General features: G+C 43.4%; 2 protein-coding genes across 5 annotated transcripts in view; both read left to right on the forward strand.

Moving 5' to 3' along the window:
• The first annotated feature begins 54 nt into the window (after positions 1 to 54).
• On the forward strand, positions 55 to 13,587 carry men1 (multiple endocrine neoplasia I). 3 transcript variants are annotated; one of them, XM_042070715.1, is made up of 10 exons: positions 55 to 211; positions 975 to 1,465; positions 1,763 to 1,986; positions 3,994 to 4,122; positions 4,662 to 4,702; positions 4,924 to 5,011; positions 7,388 to 7,524; positions 10,032 to 10,173; positions 10,346 to 10,519; positions 12,190 to 13,587. In XM_042070715.1, exons 2-10 carry the CDS (start codon positions 1,030 to 1,032, stop codon positions 12,742 to 12,744), a joined length of 1,926 nt encoding a protein of 641 aa, XP_041926649.1. In that variant the 5' UTR covers positions 55 to 211; positions 975 to 1,029; the 3' UTR covers positions 12,745 to 13,587. The 3 variants fall into 3 exon arrangements, with proteins under 3 accessions (XP_041926649.1, XP_041926651.1, XP_041926650.1); XM_042070717.1 differs by having other exon boundaries at positions 1,763 to 1,971; XM_042070716.1 differs by having other exon boundaries at positions 62 to 211; positions 978 to 1,465.
• A 95-nt stretch (positions 13,588 to 13,682) lies between these two features.
• The window catches only part of map4k2 (mitogen-activated protein kinase kinase kinase kinase 2), a 38,693-nt gene continuing 33,871 nt past the window's right edge, over positions 13,683 to 18,504 (forward strand). For both annotated transcript variants that reach the window (XR_006025019.1, XM_042070690.1), the window contains exons 1-3: positions 13,683 to 14,088; positions 16,883 to 16,940; positions 17,245 to 17,335. Coding sequence is in view for 1 of the 2 variants with exons in the window: in XM_042070690.1 (XP_041926624.1) it covers positions 13,996 to 14,088; positions 16,883 to 16,940; positions 17,245 to 17,335 (242 nt within the window). In the remaining variant the exon portion in view is untranslated. The remainder of the gene's footprint in view (positions 14,089 to 16,882; positions 16,941 to 17,244; positions 17,336 to 18,504) is intronic.

Genomic DNA, 18,504 nt, shown 5'->3' on the forward strand with positions numbered 1-18,504 from the left:
TAAAACTGATGGCGCAAAACGCCGATATATACAACATAGGTCACAAATGGTACCTCCAATTGTTGCAGTGAACGGGAAATCCAGTGCATTCATGAAGATACTTTCGCGCAAATGCTATATGTCTGACTGGCTCAACATCCCTAGTCATTGAAGTGCGCGGTAAAAGCAAGAAGCACAACAAAAACATGTGGTTGTTGCCTTGAAGTATTGGGTATGCTCTATATTTCTTATTGGAAGGAAGACTTTCCCATTGTAATTTTAATATGTGATGGAACTGTTAGATTCAGGACAATCACCTGTATGTGTAATAATAGCATCTTGCGTGCTTATGCAACTTCTTACAACATGCAACAACAAACTGATGTAACTTAACGTTAGCGGTTAGCGCATCTTTTCAACATTTAAAATGACAGTTTTTGGTAAATCGAAAGTTGTTCTTGTGTATTCTTAACGATTTCAATGCAGAGCATTCTTTTTCTAAATCATTACATCAAGCAGCAAAATAAATTGGTATAAATTTGCCGTTATGCTAAGCGCGTAATAGGGCTCTGTAGGATTTAGCATACAGCTTCAAGCAGCTAACGTTAGCTGTAACGTTAACGTGTTGTATTTACTTGACTGCCGCCGTCTTAAACGCATCATTTACGAGTGACGCTTTTGCATTGTCTTTTTTTAAATGGTTTCAGTGGATCGCAGATGAATATGGGCTAATATTTCAATATCTGCTAACATATGATGTAAAGATAACTGCGTGGCGCTAGCTATGCCGTGCTAAGTTGCTGCTATGTTTGCTGCAGGACGTCATTGATTGAGATGTGTCCAGATAGCCACAGTACTTTACTTCAGATAGCCACAGTACTTTATGGCCAGGATCAAATGAAACTCAGCCACGTATCGATCAATGTTGTATTAGAGATTCATGTATTAGCTGCAGGTAGTAATTCCCTACACTTATTATTTATTTATTTCTCCAGCAGAGAGACACACCCCTCTCCACACACTTGCGTCTGTTTCAAGTCGACTCCGACCATGGGGTTGCGGTCGGAGCAGAAAAAGCACTTTCCACTTCGAGGGATCGATGGAGTAGTAAAACTGTTCGAGGCTGAGCTACGAAACCCGGAACCGGACCTGGCTTTATTGTCTCTTGTTTTGGGCTTTGTGGAGCACTTCTTGGCCGTAAACAGAGTAATCCCAATCAACGTGCCTGGGGTGCGCTTCGAGCCCCTTCAGCCAGACTGCCCGAACTCCTGCTTCCCCGTTGTTGAACTGGGTCTGCTGACGGCCCTGCACGAGCGCTTCACAGCTCAGATCCGTGGCGCGGTGGACCTGACCCGTTACCGGAGGTCGGGTGGTATCTCCAGTCGGGAGTTGGTTAACAAAGTGTCTGACGTCATTTGGAACAGTCTCAGTCGATCCTACTTCAAGGACCGTGCTCACATCCAATCGCTTTTCAGTCTAATCACTGGTAGGCCTATGAAAACAATCTATTTCTGCTTATACATGTCATTGGAGTACATGATAAGAGAATGCCCTCACCACTCTTTAATATCAGTTGAAAGTTGTGTATTGACAACTCATTGAATAGGACTGACCCCTTACTTGTTGTGAGTTGTATACCCTTGAGAAAGCCATAAACAAAACTGCTGTCTGAAACCTTACTGAAGGTGACCGAACAGAAGGTCTCAAAAGGCTATACTAGTACTGTGCAACTAATATGCTACTGGTCTATATGTGTCTGTGTTTATTGTTTATTTGTGCTCAGGCACTAAGTTGGACAGCTCAGGGGTGGCTTTTGCAGTGGTCGCCGCCTGTCAGGTCCTGGGACTTCGTGATGTCCACCTGGCTCTCTCAGAGGACCATGCGTGGGTCATCTTCGGCAAAGATGGCGAGGACACTGCTGAGGTCACGTGGCACGGGAAAGGGAATGAGGATCGGAGGGGTCAAACTGTCACCGCCGGAGTGAACGAAAGGGTGAATGTCAATGAAGTAATGAGATTTTTTATGTTCACTTTAGTTTATCTAGAAAGGCCCCCCAGAGGTAGCCTGGTAAACAAAACCTGTTTATGAAGTGAATAGAGTCTGGTCACTCACGATTGGGAATTTCTTTGGTCCAGCCTAACCAATCACATTACTCAGGGATTCATGTTACTTCCTACTTCGCACTACTACTTTACACAGCATTGGCAGTCAGGAAACAATGTATTTGGGCCTTTGCTGTAAATAAATGTACACATTCTTCGGACTGCAATATACTTAGTGATGGCAGTCTGACACTGAAGCTTCGATAGGTGCTTCAAACCAGTAACTACAATTCCATTTGAACCACTGCTCCGAAGCTTGCTTTGCTACGGAAAAATCACGTGACATATGATGTCCGAAGCAGAAACTGCTTCATTCTCTGAAAGAATCACCTGAGTGGTTCGCAGCGCCACCGCCTCACGAACCAATCGTGCTGCCACTGCAACTGGCACGGCCTCGTTTCTAGTCTGAATTGTAGCGCGCTCAAAGCATAAACACTTTAGGCTAATGCAAAACATTGCGTTTGGTTCAAAGCCTCTACTGTGACAAGCATAGTTTGTTCATATCGATTTATTTTTATTACAATGTAAAAGATACGTGGGAAAACTTTATTCTGATGGCTCCTGATCAATCTTTATTTTGTATAAATAATGATATCCCATTCTTATTTATGTGCACTACGTATGTGTGGGGGTGGGGTGGTTAGGTGCGTGCACTAGATTTATTTCACTAGTAAAGCCTCCTGTCCACTATCTAGCCGGGATCATTTAGATGCAGTCTTGACTTTCCACCAGGAGAGGTCGCTGTTACTGAAGCTTCGAGTAATGATTTTTGAATCAATTGTTCAAAGTGGTTCAGTGCTTCACCAAAGCTTTATTTGCCCATCACTAAATATACTACCGTATACCAAAGCCACTTTCGATTTCAAAACTATAGTGTCATCCCCTCTCGTCGCTGATTGGGCAGGTAATCTGCTAACCGATGGAAATGGCAGTGAAGTATGCTGTTCCAGACTAGTATCACCCTGAAAGGAGATCTAAGTAGGCGTGGCCAGGCTACCCCAGAGGGGCCATGTTTTTTTTTTTTTTTTATTAGCCATTTTTGAGTTTCCACAAAAAACTTTTGCATTATCTAATCTTGCAATATATTTGCAGTACTTCACAATACTTTTGTGTTTCTTCACGGTACCCAAAATATTGTTTGTAAAGGCAAACGTATTGTGAGATAATGTAAAAGTATTATTAGGGATTACAGGAAGAAAAATGTCACGAGGCACTTTTAGGTGCTCTGTATCTTTTGCCAACATATTTTTGTATTTTAAAATTGTCCACAGAGTTAGTTGAAATGTTTCCCCCGCCTTTTCATATTTCAAGTAAAATTGTATTTGTAAGGGACAATGTGCAATTAAAACATAAATACAACCATTTGATGCATTGCACCATAGTTAGCCTTAGGCTAATTTCTGCAGTCTAATATGCAGTCCTACAGGAAGCACAAATACAAATACAACATGGAACACACTGCCAGTTCCTACAAGGGCAGGGACATCCCTCTCCATTTTTAAAAAACTCCTGAAGACCCAGCTCTTTAGAGAACATCTCCTCTCATAGCACCACTTACAACAAGTCTTGCTGATCCTAGCACTCACCAGCCGTCTTGAACTGACACGTAACTGAACAGCACTCACTGATGCACTTATTCTTACTGTACTCTACCGTTTTTTTAAATTGTCCTAAAATTGTTGAGAATTGCTTTAAACCTTAAACTGTTTACCATGTTGTTAGTCGCTTTGGCTAAAAATGCGTCAGCCAAATGTAATGTAATAAGTAAAAAAACAAGTAACAAATAGCAATATTATTATTATTACATTTCGTATCACAGGTACACACACACACACACACACACATGCACCACATGATCAAGGGGTGTATGACTAGTTTGTGTGTTTGTGTCCCTCATTTCTCACCTCTGCAGAGTTGGCTCTATTTGAAAGGCTCGTACATGAAGTGTAACCGCAACATGGAGGTGGCTTTCATGGTGTGTGCCATCAACCCCTCTCTGGACCTGCACACGGACAGCACAGAGCTTCTGCAGCTGCAACAGGTTGGACTTCGTCCTGGGAAAGTCATTGTGTGTGTGTGTGTGTGTGTGTGTGTGTGTGTGTGTGTGTGTGTGTGTGGTTTCGTCCTGGGAAAGTCATACTGAGGTGGTTCCTGTAGATAACTGATGTAGTTGGTGAAGTAATTTATTTGTTTGATTGGGTCAAAATAGCTCTTATAAAACAATGCAAGTGCACTGCAATAAGTTATATGCATTGTAGTATTCAAATTTCATATAAGTACAGTACATATTTTCATATTTCTACATAACACAAATTATCATTAGGATTGAACTGTGCGCGTATTACCTGTACATTCACTTGGCACACTTCAAGTGTAACCAATAGCAGGCTCTGTTAGAGGAACTCAAGAAGGAACAAATGATGACACAGACATGAATGTTTAATATAGTTGGGACCAGTTCTCTGTGCTTAGTGGTGATACCGCAGGAGGAATTCAGACCTGTATTCCATGTTTTATTGTTGTTGTTGTCGTTTGTTTGTTTGTTGTTATTTGCTGCCTAACTGCTCGTTCTCTTTGCAGAGGCTTTTGTGGCTGCTCTACGAAAGAGGAGATTTGGAAAAGTGAGACTCAATTTTTAACCTTAACATTTCGATGAATCAGAGCAATCATTTTAGGCTCACAACACAATTTGCATCTCTGTATTATTAAATGTTATATTAGTTTTAGTCCACATTTCCATTCCCCTTAGCATATTCCTGACCATAGGACCCACATTTGTTTCTGTATTCAATGAATGCAGTACTTTAGTTGACCACCAGGGCTATTTCTTTTCTCGTATCAGATACCCTATGGCCATGGGCACACTAGCAGACCTGGAGGACCAGGAGCCCATCAGTGGTAAAGAGAGTCCCTTGAACATCCACTTGAAGGTGAGGGCAGAGTTACCTGTCATTTCCAGTCTATCAACCGAGGTTTATACATTGATATTGCACAATTTCCTCAGCTATGGGGTTAAAGGGACACCAGGCAAGCCTGATGCTTTTTCTCTACGAAACTCGGTCTGAAGCTCTTTTCCTTTTCTTTGCATCTTCCATCAAGGGTTTTCGCTGCTTCTTCACCGGCTCTGCCATTATACACACGTTTGCAACAATCGCCAGCATTTCGTTAGCCTGCCTCTGTGCTGTGGATGCAGGATGTAAACTGATCCTGCTTCGGTCGGCAAGTACGATACACTGAACTTGCAAGCGGGATATTCTTCCTACAGGCAGTAGGGGCGGGCGAGAGAGTCTTTATTCGCCCTGTAATGAGTCATTTAACCATATACCGACTTACGAAGATGAGTAATTAACACGAAAAAACGTTGCCTGGTGTCCCTTTAATACACAGGGGCAGGCTATATATGGGAATGGGTTTCTTTTTTTCTCCATTCTTCCTGCTGATTTGATTCTGATATTCATTGGGCTATTGGGCACTGCAGTTAATACACAGGTGTGGTCAATACAAAGCTTTGTCCCTCTTAATGAGCATAAAACACCACCATGTGGTTTATACACAATGCAACTAATATACAGGAAATTACTGTACTGCAGCTTTAGTTGCGGACTGTTCGTGTAGCGTTTTATCAAGGCACCCTAAGTGCTTTACAGTGAAAAGGGAACCTCATTTACCATCACCAATGTGGAGCACCCATCTGGGTGATGCACAGCTGCCATTGTGCACCAATATGCTCACCACACACCAGATTTAGCTGGAGAGTGAAGGGATGAATAAATAAGCCAATTACACTGGGGGATGATTAGGGGGCCAGATTATTTGAGCCAGTTTGGGAACTTAGCCAGGAATCCAGGGAACACCCTACTCTTTGCAATAAGTGCCAAGGGATCTTTAATGACGACAGTAAGTCAGGACCTCGGTTTAACGTCTCATCCAAAGAACGGACTTGTAAAAGATCAGGCTGTGTGTACATCACTGAGGTACAGTTACACGGAGCCAGGGAGAGGTGCTACTAATTTGTCAAGCTAAATCAACTGCACTTGTATAATAGCACAGCTCAAAACAACATATAGGCTATGGTCTGAAGAAAGTGGGCAGCCAATAAACAAACCCTATTCGAACAAGAATAGTTTTAAGTGGAGACGTGGGGTAAAGTAATTTTACCACAGGAGGCTTGTAATATAAATGGCCAATTCTACTTTACCCTACGTCTCCACGTAAAACTAACCCCGTCCGAATAGGGCTTATAGGCTACCGAAGTTGTGTGCAAGATCTGCTCCAATGAAATCCGTGCCATACGGGAAAACGGAGGTCTTCTGATTCTATAAGTCTAATGAAAGAAATAGTTTCTTTTAACACGGTGGAGAAGAACGTATCTGGCGCTTAAGTGCTGTCGCCTCGGAAAAATATTAGAGCTATCTGACAATCAACAATACATTTACATACGTAACAATAATAGTAATTAATTAGGACTATTTTCGGCTAAAACATTAAATATTAAAGTTCAGTATGAGACATGTAAAAAAAGACAACAATGTCACAATCAGGAATTATTTGAAGAAGACTGTAGTTTTACATAGACCAATAAGTCTCTAAGTCTCTTTAAAAGTAGGCTACCGTGCATACACATCAGTTCTAGGCTCAATTTCATTTCCAGGGGAAAGTTTTTATGATAAAGCAAGGTCTATAGAATTAGTGCGTGTCTGGGGGTGTGGCATCACGATGGTTGCTTCCCATCGTGATATCGGTCAATCATCACGATGGAGTCCAACCCTAGTTGTTGACACACTGTAACCATTTCAGGGTTTCCACTGGTCATGGAATTTTTGGAATATCATGGAATTTTGGAAAGTCAGAGAATTTTATAATTTTTGGGGCAAATTCATGGAATATCAGGGAATTTTGTTTAAAATGTACTTGAAGTTTAAAATGTACTTGCCAAAATACATTTATACAGAATTGGTGTATATCTGGTTATTAGCTTTACTGCTTGCTTGAGTATCCCAACTTTGTTTATTCAATGCCCATTCATTCATCTCCCGCTCTAAAAAAGTAACAGATTCTTAAGCGCAACGAGGCTGTTGTGATCTCATTCGTCGCTATATTGTACCATTCATTATATAGTAAGTCATGGAAATGTAGGTTTTTTTGTCAGGGAAAAGTCATGGAATTTAACATTTGACTTAGAGTGGGAACCCTGCCATTTACATTCATTCATTTAGCAGACGCTTTATCCAAAGCAACTTACAGGAAGTGACACCCCATTTCCTCCCTAAATGCGTTTATCGCTGCTTTCTCCTCTCCCCTCCTAGGCCGTGGAGTCAGCCAAGAAGTACTACAACAACGAGCACATCTACCCATTCATGTACTTGGCTGGGTACCACTACAGACACCGCAACGTGCAGGACGCCCTGGGGTCATGGGCTGAGGCCGCCACCGTCATGCAGGAGTAAGTCCGCACAACACCTTCATTAAATAACCACACGTTATAAACGTGTTATGATATTGTACATGTAAATAACCACACATAGAAATGTTTAAGGACTCCTCTGTTCACCTTGCACTTAATGGTGGACAAAAGTGGACAGCCTAAGCTCCAAGAACAGCCACAAAACAACAAACTTTGCCCATAAAAACATAACAAACTGTTCCAGCAAATCACAGACGAGATGCGCGTCTGGGAGAGTTTCAATTGCACGGGAGGGAGGGGGAGGGAGTAGCGAGCTAGCTCTCTGTTTTGTTTGAACGTCAACAGAAGAGGCGTCCCTCCACTCGGCGGCCATATTGCAACGCTTTTCGGGCACTCATCGGGCATCCTATTCGGCAGAAATGCGCGTGCGCAAGGCTTCACGACACCAATCTTGCTCCATATAATTTGGCTCAATGTATTCACATGTCAACGTTTTGCCGAGGAAGGGGTGGGATATGTGTAGACAACGGCCATATTGGCGTTACAAACTAGCCCCATGCATTTCTATAGAGGATTTTTTGAGTGCTGTGTCTCCTCATTAGAAAGTCTCTGGCGTTACCCTGCATCGCTTATATCACCTTTAACATTTGATATTGTTATTAAATTAATATTTATGTTTTTATTACTGTTATTATTCTTAATAGGCTTTTTAATCTTCATTTAATAACCATACATACTCTACAACAGTCGGGCTACATTTACCTCTTATTCATTTTGGCTGACGTCCAAAGCAACTTACATATGTCAATTATTGCAAGGGCCAGTCTCACCATTGCAATTTGGGGCTAAGTGACTTGCTCAAGGGCACAATGATAGCATAGATTTAATTGTATCTCTTACAACAACAATAACAACATAAAGAGCATAAAAGAAGAATGAAATGGCAGCAACTAAATAAAACAAGAATCACAAGTATCACAAAATGTTTATTAGTAGTGCACGACATGCTGTCGACTGTAAAACGCTGAGTCGTAGCTGTAGGTTGTTTGGTTGAGCTTTGTGTGTAAAAAGCTTGGCCTGTTATGGCATCAGAGCGAGCTGTAGAGGGCAGCAAACTCAACAGGATGTTGAACCAGAAGGTTGTATTTTTGCTGGGAGATTTATCTCCATCCTATGTAATCATACATTTCCACCTGTTATGACCAATATCTCCAGATGTGGTACACTTATCGTGATTGTTTAAAAACAAACTCACACACACACACACACACACACACAAAATTTGCAAAATTTGCAAAATTTGCATCACATTGTGTGCTTCTCTCTCGTAATGTAAGGAAAGGGACGGCGCTTCCTGAGAGTGACAGAGTTGTACGCCTGGTGTGTGTGTGGGTGTCTGTCTGTTCATTTGTGTCTCTGTGTGTGTGTGTGTGTGTGTGTGTGTGTGTGTGTGTGTGTCTTCTGGAAAAGTGTGTGTGTGTATGTTTTGTCTTCTTGAAACGTGTGTGCGTGTGTTTACTCTTCTACTTTTGTCTTTCTCCGTCACCGGAAGCTTCATTCAGCTTCCATTCTTGGCAGCCTTGGCTTCCTGGATCTGTAAACCCTCACTTTTCTGCCTCACATCAAGCGCACGGCCCTAAAAATACTTGCTCGCTCGCTCGGAGCTGAACGCTTGGAACGGTCCTCCTCCGTTGTCCCCTGTCGCTGTTCAGATGTGCGGCCAGGGCTGCAGAGGCGCGCCCAAGGCTCACATTCCCGCCTCTTCCTTTTCCCGCTCAGTACTTCCTGTGTCCCATTGTTGGGAAAACGCTTCCTCTGTGTGTGTGTGTGTGTGTGCGCGCGCGTGCTGTGGATGCTAGGGAGGATGGGCAGGACGAGAACACTGATGAGAGAGAGAGAGGTGAAAAACATTCAGTAGTTTCCTGGTTTATTATTTTCATTTATTAAGACTTGCAGTCTTTAAGGCCATTGAGTTTGCTAATGTGCCCTGTTTAAACATTTTTGTCGCTTGCAGATCATTGCGTTTACATCAAGTGTTTATGCTTTACAGACCCTGAATGCTTGAAATCACTTCAAAGAAAGTTAAAAAAAACAATCCCCAGATTCCCAGATTGTTGCCTCACAATGTAACAAATTTGAACAAATTTGGATCATAGGCTATCCATTGTCCAATGAAAGTCCTAAATAGAGCTGTTTATCCACGTCCCTGGTATGAACAAAGTGTATATCCCTGGAGTCCCATTGAAAACTATGCTGGAAGTTACTGTCTAAGGATGCAACTCCCAACAGAGCAGAGCCTAGCTATCAATCAATCAATCAACTTGAGCAGAGCCTAGCTATCAACCAATCAACTTGAGCATACCCACTGTGTCCATTCCCTCAGAAAGATCAGTGTCAAATAATTGGCCAATAGATAATCAAATAATTGACAAATAGTTGGAAAATAATATATAGTAGGCTATATATTATTATATAAAATAAAAAATGGTTATATCTAATCAATTAATTGTTGCAGCCCTAATAATTGTCCCCCCATTTTTCTCCAGCTACAACTACTGCCGTGAGGATGAGGAGATCTATAAGGAGTTCTTTGACATCGCCAATGACGTCATCCCCACGCTCCTGAAGGAGACTGTCGTGGAGGGCGGGGCCGAGGGTGCAGAGGTCACAGCGGAGAAGTCTGAGAAGGTAGAAACTCCAGCCGGGGTCCTTTAATAATAATAATCATAATCATCATTTTGATGAGCACCCTGAAGTTTTATTGCAACAAACGTGGTTACACTGTAATGGTAATCACTACTTCCTGTTTCATTTCTCATCTCCTTTTTTTTTACATTTTGTTCCTCTTCATCACTTTCAGGACTCCCCAAGACAGGCTGCCGTTCTCTCGGCACTCCAAGACCCAGAATGCTTTGCGCATCTGCTGCGTTTCTATGACGGCATCTGTAAGTGGGAAGAGGGGAGCCCCACACCTGTGCTGCATGTGGGCTGGGCCACCTACCTGGTGCAGTCGCTCAGTCGCTTCGACGCCCAGGTGAGAACCGTCTAGCCCCTCACAAGAGACTGTGCTGAGGCTTCTGTGGTGTCTGTATATTGGCTCACTGTCCTGCAGGTCTAGGTGTGGGTGTGAGTGAGTGAGTGACTGTGTACGAGTCTAAATGTGTGTGTGCATGGCCTCCGTCGCCAGTATTGCCATGGCAATACTAGTTTTCATACATGACATTACCTAAGATTACACTTAGTAGGGTAAACATCACACACTGCTGCTGTACCGCGCCAATAGCTGATCATCCTGGCTTGGTGAACAGTGTTTTTCCCGATGCATTCTACTGTCAGTGACTGACGCGAGAGAAGTGAGGTTTTGTGTTCCATTCATTTTCATTGGGAGTGTGCCCTGCCGTGCTTCTGTCTGTTAATTTGCGGCACAATTGAATGGTAGGCTATTATCGGACCGAAAGAAAAATAAACTAAAAGTTTCCCCTATGAAGATATAGCCTACATCTTAATTTGGTGTCATCAAATATAGAGGAATACAATTAAATGGTAGCCTAGTGGAGTGTCCTTTCAATGTATGCGTCTGCGCAAGTGAAACTGAACCACTTGTGGGTAGGCCAGAAACAACTACTGTACTATTTAAAACCACGAATGAAGTGGATTACTGTAACATGAAACGAGCATAGCGATTTGATAGCCTAATCCACTGCACAAAAAAAGGAAATACCAACTTGTTCTATGTCTAACAGAAGTGAATATCCTAGCAAATAGCCTATGGTTATGGCAGCTACAAAAAAAAAAATATTTCACTCCTCTTGCTGAAACGAACGTAGACTGTGGCCTGTTGCGCAAAGAAATTAATTAGGGAGATGATCTGCATCTCCGTTAACCGAAAGCTAGTTTCCATTGTTGACGTGAAATATGTCTCCATTGTGTCAAGCAGGGAAGTGATAACATTATGCAGGTAGCCAATGTTTACGTCACCAGAGTCAGAAAGAAGCAACCAAGAGCTGCTTGCTCTGTTAGGTATTTCTGTCCCAAAAATTCAAATTCCCGGACCCCCCCTTTCATGATCCACACTCCTTCTTACAAAATAGGCCTACTTCCAACACCCCTATAGCTCTTGTGAAGTATGAACTTCTACCACACTGCCTACAGAGCACAGTTGTCAACAGTCAGTAACAGCATAATGTGACTAATGTGATTGGAATGTGGATTGCTTGATTTTGATAACTTTTATAATGAGTAGGCCTATATGCTACTATATGGTAGGCTATATAAGATTGTAGTGTTACATAAAGGCAATCACAAAGAAAATAGGTAGGCTTCCTGAATGACCCATTCCGAATGAATCGTCTCTGATATAATAACTACAACACATTGGGCTTGGCAAGAAATTTGGCAATACTACTTTCACACAAGTGATGGCACCCCTGTGTGTGTGTTTGTGTGTTTTGTGTGAGTGAGTGTGAGTGTGTGTGTGTGTGTGTGTGTGTGTGGTTTCTGTTCTGGTCTTCAAACCCTCTTGCTCTACCACAGTAATTTTCCACTGCAGATCAACCAAAACAAAAGCACACACACACACACTGAAATGACCCTTGCAGTTGCTGGCCTAGCATGGCCTGTGCTAACAGACTTTATGAAATATGTTTGTGGTGAGTCCCCCCGTTGATCTTCTCTGTGTCCTCTTCTCACCCCAACTGTCCCCAGGTGAGACAGAAAGTCTCCATCATCACCAAAGAGGCCGAGACCCAGGACGATGATGACCAGTCGAGCGACGACCCGCGTGAGGGCCGGCGCCGGGGCCCTCGCCGCGAGTCGAAACTGGACGAGCAGCCTCAAGCCCTCCCCCCTGGCCAGACGCCTTCCGCCGGCCAGACACCCGTACCCCCGCCCGCCCAGCCAACCAACGCCGCTGCCGCCACCACCGCGAAAAAGATCGCTGATGGCGGGGCCCGGAGGCGCTCCTCTCAAGGGGGAGCCCGTGGGGCAGAGCCGTCCGAGGCCAAAACCCGCGCCAGCACGCCGAGCCCCACCCCTTCCTGTACCCAGCAGGCCGTGGGGCTGGGCGCCGGCCCCGTGGTGACCTTCACAAGCGAGAAGATGAAGGGCATGAAGGAGCTGCTGTCGGCGGCCAAGGTGAACTCTAGCGCCATCAAGCTGCAGCTGACGGCGCAGTCGCAGGTGCAGCTGAAGCGGCAGAAGCCCTCGGCGTCCGGCGACTACACGCTGTCCTTCATGAAGCGCCCGCGCAAGACGCTGTAGGGCAGTGGCAGCGGCCGCCAGAACAACAGCACAGAGAGAGAGAATGGGGAGAGAGAGAGAGAGGATGGAGAGAGAGAGATGGAGAGAGAGAGAGATGGAGAGAGAGAGATGGGAGGAGGAAGACCACAACAGGCCAGGCCAGCTAGTTTCTGTGTTGACCAGCTCCATGACTTTGTGACGTGGAAGAGCTCTGCTTGTGGGATTTCCTGGAAATGTGCTGTCCTGCTTTTTTTGTCCTTAAAGGCTTGTGGTTAACCTCCTGAATAGGGATTAGAGTTGCCCTGCGGCTCTTTTGTGTTTTTACTGTGAAAGCATAGGGGAGTCTGTGTCGAGTTAATCAGGATTTTTTTCAAATGATTCCCATACTTTCAATTGATGTGACTGACCATACATTGAGTTTATTCCACTGTGCAGAGTCTGAGACATGAAGGGGTTGTATTTTTGTGACTAGGCTCTCCATAAACTTATGGGAATGTTTGACTGACAAACCAAAGTCACTTGTTATGAGAGTGTGTTTATTTTTTAGCATTTATAAAAAGTGATTTATTTTTTGATGCTTTGGTATTAGTGACGCTCTTCAGATGAAATCTGTAGGTTATTCTACATGTTGGTGTCCTAGCACTTTTTTACATTTTCATCTGTACCTTTAAGCTTCATAAACTAACGTTTTCATTTTAGTTGTTGCCATAATTGTGCATGTAATATCCGTATAGTGGCCTTTAGTGTAACGCAATCTAATGCTACTAAAACATAGCATTTTGCAGTCTTGGGGTTTCCATTGTGATTGCAATGAAGTCTCATTGTTAGTTGAGTAAACGAATAAAGTTCATAGTGTTGACATTATACTGTCTGTCTGGTTTATTTCCTTTGCCGTGCCAGGAGCATAGAGAGAACTTGCCTTAATGCCTTTTCACAGCATCCTCGGCACCAACCAATAGTCATGCGCAAATAGGCACTGGTGTTGGTGCGACTTGAAAGACTGCACAGGGTGACACGACTCCCTCTGACAATTTGCCCCTGGACTGGAAGTTGATGAATGGCAAAGTGATCAGTGCTTTCAGGCAAACATCGAGATAACTCAACAGGCTGCTACACCTGGCAGTTTGGGAGGATGCATTAGTAACTGCTCGGAGAGGATACGGCTGGCCAGCGCGGTTGGACTTCGCCCTACAGTAGCCTACATCGCCAAGCGCTGCTGTCATACCATGACCGTCTAAGGCGTGAGAAACACTATTGAAACAAACAGCTGAAATGGATACTATCGGGGTTTCGTTCTTGGACCCTCTGGACGACTACGAGATAATTCATCGTATTGGAAGTGGCACATACGGAGATGTATTTAAGGTCAGTTGGAAACCTAGCGTTAGAAAGCTCATTTTCCCGTTCACCAGGATTTGGGAGTTTGGGTACACGTTTTCATCTAGGCTGTCGACACGCAACCTTAAAATGACCTCTTTGCTTTGGCACATTGCTTTGTTTGTCTTTATGTATTTTGCAATACTCTATCCGTGGGTAGTTAGATTGCCAATAAATCACAGTTCGCAGTTTCTTCGAAACTTTGCTTGACTAGAATAAATAGCCTAGTCGTCTAGTCCCTAATAGAGCAGTTAGTTTAGCCTACGACTTCTGCATCCTGTTGGCGAACAGTGACAGTCAGTTTAACCATTTAATTAGTTGTGGTAGGCTCTTGCTAAATCTTTAGGGACAAAGCTATAATGGACAGTTGTGGTATGTGAAGTCGGATTTAAATGAATAAGCTAGAAGCAAAATAGCATTTCAGTACGTTAATCTAAGGAGACAATTTATCTTTCTCCAAACATCACTCACAGATTGCAGACTGTCATCCGCTCCCTATACTGGGAATTAAGGCTGTTTAAATTGATACAACCAAAATGTTCGAGGGAATGAAAGTTAGGTATATAATTAGGCACTGAACCTATTACGTTACTCTAAATTATATGATTTGCAGGACTAAACAGGCCAATGTGTAAAACCTGTTGCATTGCCTGCGTAGAGAAATAAGACAATAATGGTATTGGTCTATTTTCCCCCTGCCCTTACATTCCTACTCTTGCGTTAATGGTAGCCTACATCATCAACCACTCAGAGGGCATTAGGCTGCAGTGATTTCCTCCTCAGGAAAAGTCTGGATACAGCAATCTACAGTGTTGTTGAACGTAATGACTACTCCCCAAAACAATAGCCATGAGGTCATGTGTATTTACGTTGACGTCTCTACTCCGTTGTCAACATACTGTGCCCAACATAAGGTGGCTCGGTGCCAGACGGAACGCATTGGCACTCCACGAGACCACTTGTCCCAGGCGAGCAGCTCCGCATCACGCAATCAACCGTCATAGTTAGCGCGCAGTGGGCGAGCCACCAGTGTTGTTACTTCATCTTGACCACCCCACAAAGAGCTCCTTTAAGGAGCGTGTGGCTTTAAGTGCAGCCCTAGAAGACTTCGAGAAAGACATTCAATTAATTCCAGAAGGTCAAAAGTATAAGTGGACAGATAGTCTTATATTTAATTGTATTATCCTCAATTAAGAGTAGGCCTATCAGTATTGATGTTGAATCAGGGTTGTAGTTCACATTAGAGGAACTGCTTACAGCTTACTTGTTTGGGCCTTTGTCCTAAATCAGCCTTAGTATTATTTCAGGCGTCACAGGCAGTGTTTGGAAAACGTTGCTGTCATGTTGGTCACAGGAAGTCCCTGGCCGTAACAGGAAAAAAACAGGACGTGAAGGCAAGCTCCAGGTTTTGTCTAGGATGGCTGCCTGACTACTGGTTGCATCGGTGATCACTGTACACAAGGCAAACATCCAGCACGCTACTTCTTTAGGTCACAGTGTGAAAGGATGTCGTTTAACTAAAGAAAGACCTTCGTTTTGACTGTTCTTTTTCATGCACAGAAACACCCCCATTCCTAATCACAGAGAATGGATGAAAAGGATGAGAGAGAACATCTTTGTTAAACAGAGTAGTATTTGTTTTTGTCTCTTTTTTTCTCTGCATTTTGGGGTATAAAACACCATTTGTCTTTCCTTGACTCAGGTGTAGCAGGATTACAACATGTATAAGGTAAAGCCAGCCTTAGCTTGCGTCTTCCTGGGTATTTCTCAATAATAAATGCTGATGCATCAGTCAGTAGGTGTGTGTCCTTGGACGAGAGCCACGTCTGTTGGGTAGAGAGGCTGCCCGCTGAGCGCCTGCACTCTTAAAATTTACCCAGCCCTGCCCCTCTGCCTGAGTCTAATCACACACACACACACACACACACACACACACACAGAGGAAGGTGAAAGCCAAGGTCGACCTGCGTGAAGCCGCCAGGACGGATGAGAGTGCTTTGAACAGCATGGTATTGAGTGGAATTCTGAAAGAATGCTCAATCAGAATGTCGATGATGCACAGTTGTTAATGCTCTGTGTTCTGGACTGCCTGTGCCTGTTCTGTTTAGTCTGACTGATGCATTAACATTGAGGGCCGTAATCATGGCAGTGATAAATAAGTTGAATAGCCTTGGCCCTCAATCTCTGTCAACTGACTCTAGACTCTAGAATGCAAGACCAAAGGTGATGCCAAATAAATGTTGATGCACTGTGATCTTATACTGTGATTCCTATGCTTGTGATCAAAGGGTGTCCGGTTTGATCCCTGAGTGGTTGGACCAATATGGGTGGGGGGTGTGATTGAAAAGCGTTCTCCCGTGTCCTCTGCATCCACGGATGAGGTGCCCTTGAGTAGGGCACCTAACTCCCCAACTACTCCCAGGGCGCTGCAGCAGTGGCTGCCTTCTCTACCTTAGCTTCAACGGTTCTTTTTCATGCACCGAAACACCCCCATTCCTAATCACAGAGATTTTGATAAAAAAAAGGATAAGAAAGAATATCTTTGTTAAATGGCTGCCTTCTGCTCTCTGTGTGTGTGTGTGTGTGTGTGTGTTCACTTGCCATGGATGGGTCAAATGCTGTGTGTATGTGTGTGTGTGTGTCACTAGCCACTGAGACACTTTACAGGTTAAGTCTGTAGTATGCAAGATTGTGGAAAAGGTAATGAAGTGCTGGAGCCCAAATGAGGTAGTAAGATATTCTGTCAATTAATTTACATTTCTTTACTTGTTTCACATCGTAGGCACGGAACATCAAAACCTCGGAGATTGCAGCTATCAAAATTGTAAAACTGGATCCTGGTAAGTAAAGGACTTCAAATTCAGACTCAATGTTTATTTTTCTTACTGTGTTTATTCAGTGAATGATCTAGTTTAATTCAGGTAAACCATTGTTTAATTCTATTAAGCATTTTATCTGTAAAATATATTTTTTGGTACTTGTGTCAATTCAAATGATTTGATGGAGCAAGTGAAGTAAATATAATTTTCCTCATGATACAAGGCAGCTGTTATGTCATTTACACCACACATGTGTTATGACTGTGGTGATATTGATTGGTCAACTGCCCAGTCATGTGACTCCCCCCCCCCCCCCTACCTGCAGGCGATGACATCACCTCTATCCAGCAAGAGATCACCATGATGAAGGAATGCAAGCACAAGAATATCGTGGCCTATTTCGGCAGCTATCACAGGTGCAGTCTTATGGAGTTGGTTCCTTTCTCAATCTCTGGGGAGCTCCTTCTCTGCCAGGGCAGATGCTTGCGCAGGAAAATGTTGCATTCCATAGTGCACAATCCACCCCCTTTTGCCAAAGACTTCCCTCCCTCGACAGAGTACTCAAATTCAAATGATTCCCCTCGGAAAAAAGGCCTGTACTGTTTGCAACATGCCAAGTCAACTCCCATAGCTGTTTTGGAGGTCAAGTGCCATTGTGGTTTATGTATGGAAGTCTTGTTTCTCAGAGCGTGCCATTAGAGTAAAAGCTTGATTCTGTTCAGTTAACTCCCCCAAAAAAGACACATCTAAAGTTTTTTTAAACGTTTGCTGGTAACAACCTCAATTATGTCATGTGCATTGTGTCAGAATATGTAATTGTAAATTATAAATAAATTAGGTTCTAAAAGTAAACAAAGACATTCCAGTGACAAACATAGACCTGAATTCCGATTATGATAGTGGCGGGCAGGCGAAACAAGCTGACCTCGATCTAGAAATCCCCCTAGGCCATTTTTATCTTCTCTTTGTCTGCAGTGTGTCTTAATGTTACCTCGGCAGCGCTGTTTTTATAAAGGGTTTGTTGGTGACAGTCAAGTTCCCTTGCCTAGCTGAAACACTCACAGCATTTCTTTGTTTGAAATTCCAACTCCTTCCTAGAGTGATATGAAGTTTATATTCCTGTGGCAGTGTTTTTTTTTTGTGTGCAAAATCTGTCAGTGTTTTGGTAAACAAAGGCCCAGGATTCCAGGCGGGTTCAAGGAATGAATAGAAACAGAGAATACCCTGGTTTAAAGTTGTCAGGCACTCTGCTGGAATTCAGGCATGGGTTGGGAGATTTGAAACTAGATAATTGTACATAGTGGCTTCAAATCTTTCTGAGAACTTTCAGGCACAGAGTAGTTTCTTACTTGAAGCCCTGAGAATAATAAACATGTTTGACTCAGGAAGACGCTGTTGCGTCGAAACGTTAGCAAAGTCCTTTTAGGCAAGTCCCTCCACTCGGCGGCCATATTGCAACGCTTTTTGGCCATTTATCGGGCATCCTATTCGGCAGAAATGCGCGTGTGCAAGGCTTCACGACACCAATCTCTGACGTTAGTCACTAGCACCATTAAAGCCTGTTAAAATGATGTGTGTGCTCCAG

Source organism: Alosa sapidissima, chromosome 18 (assembly GCF_018492685.1).
Source record: "Alosa sapidissima isolate fAloSap1 chromosome 18, fAloSap1.pri, whole genome shotgun sequence".
Lineage (NCBI taxonomy): Eukaryota > Metazoa > Chordata > Actinopteri > Clupeiformes > Clupeidae > Alosa > Alosa sapidissima.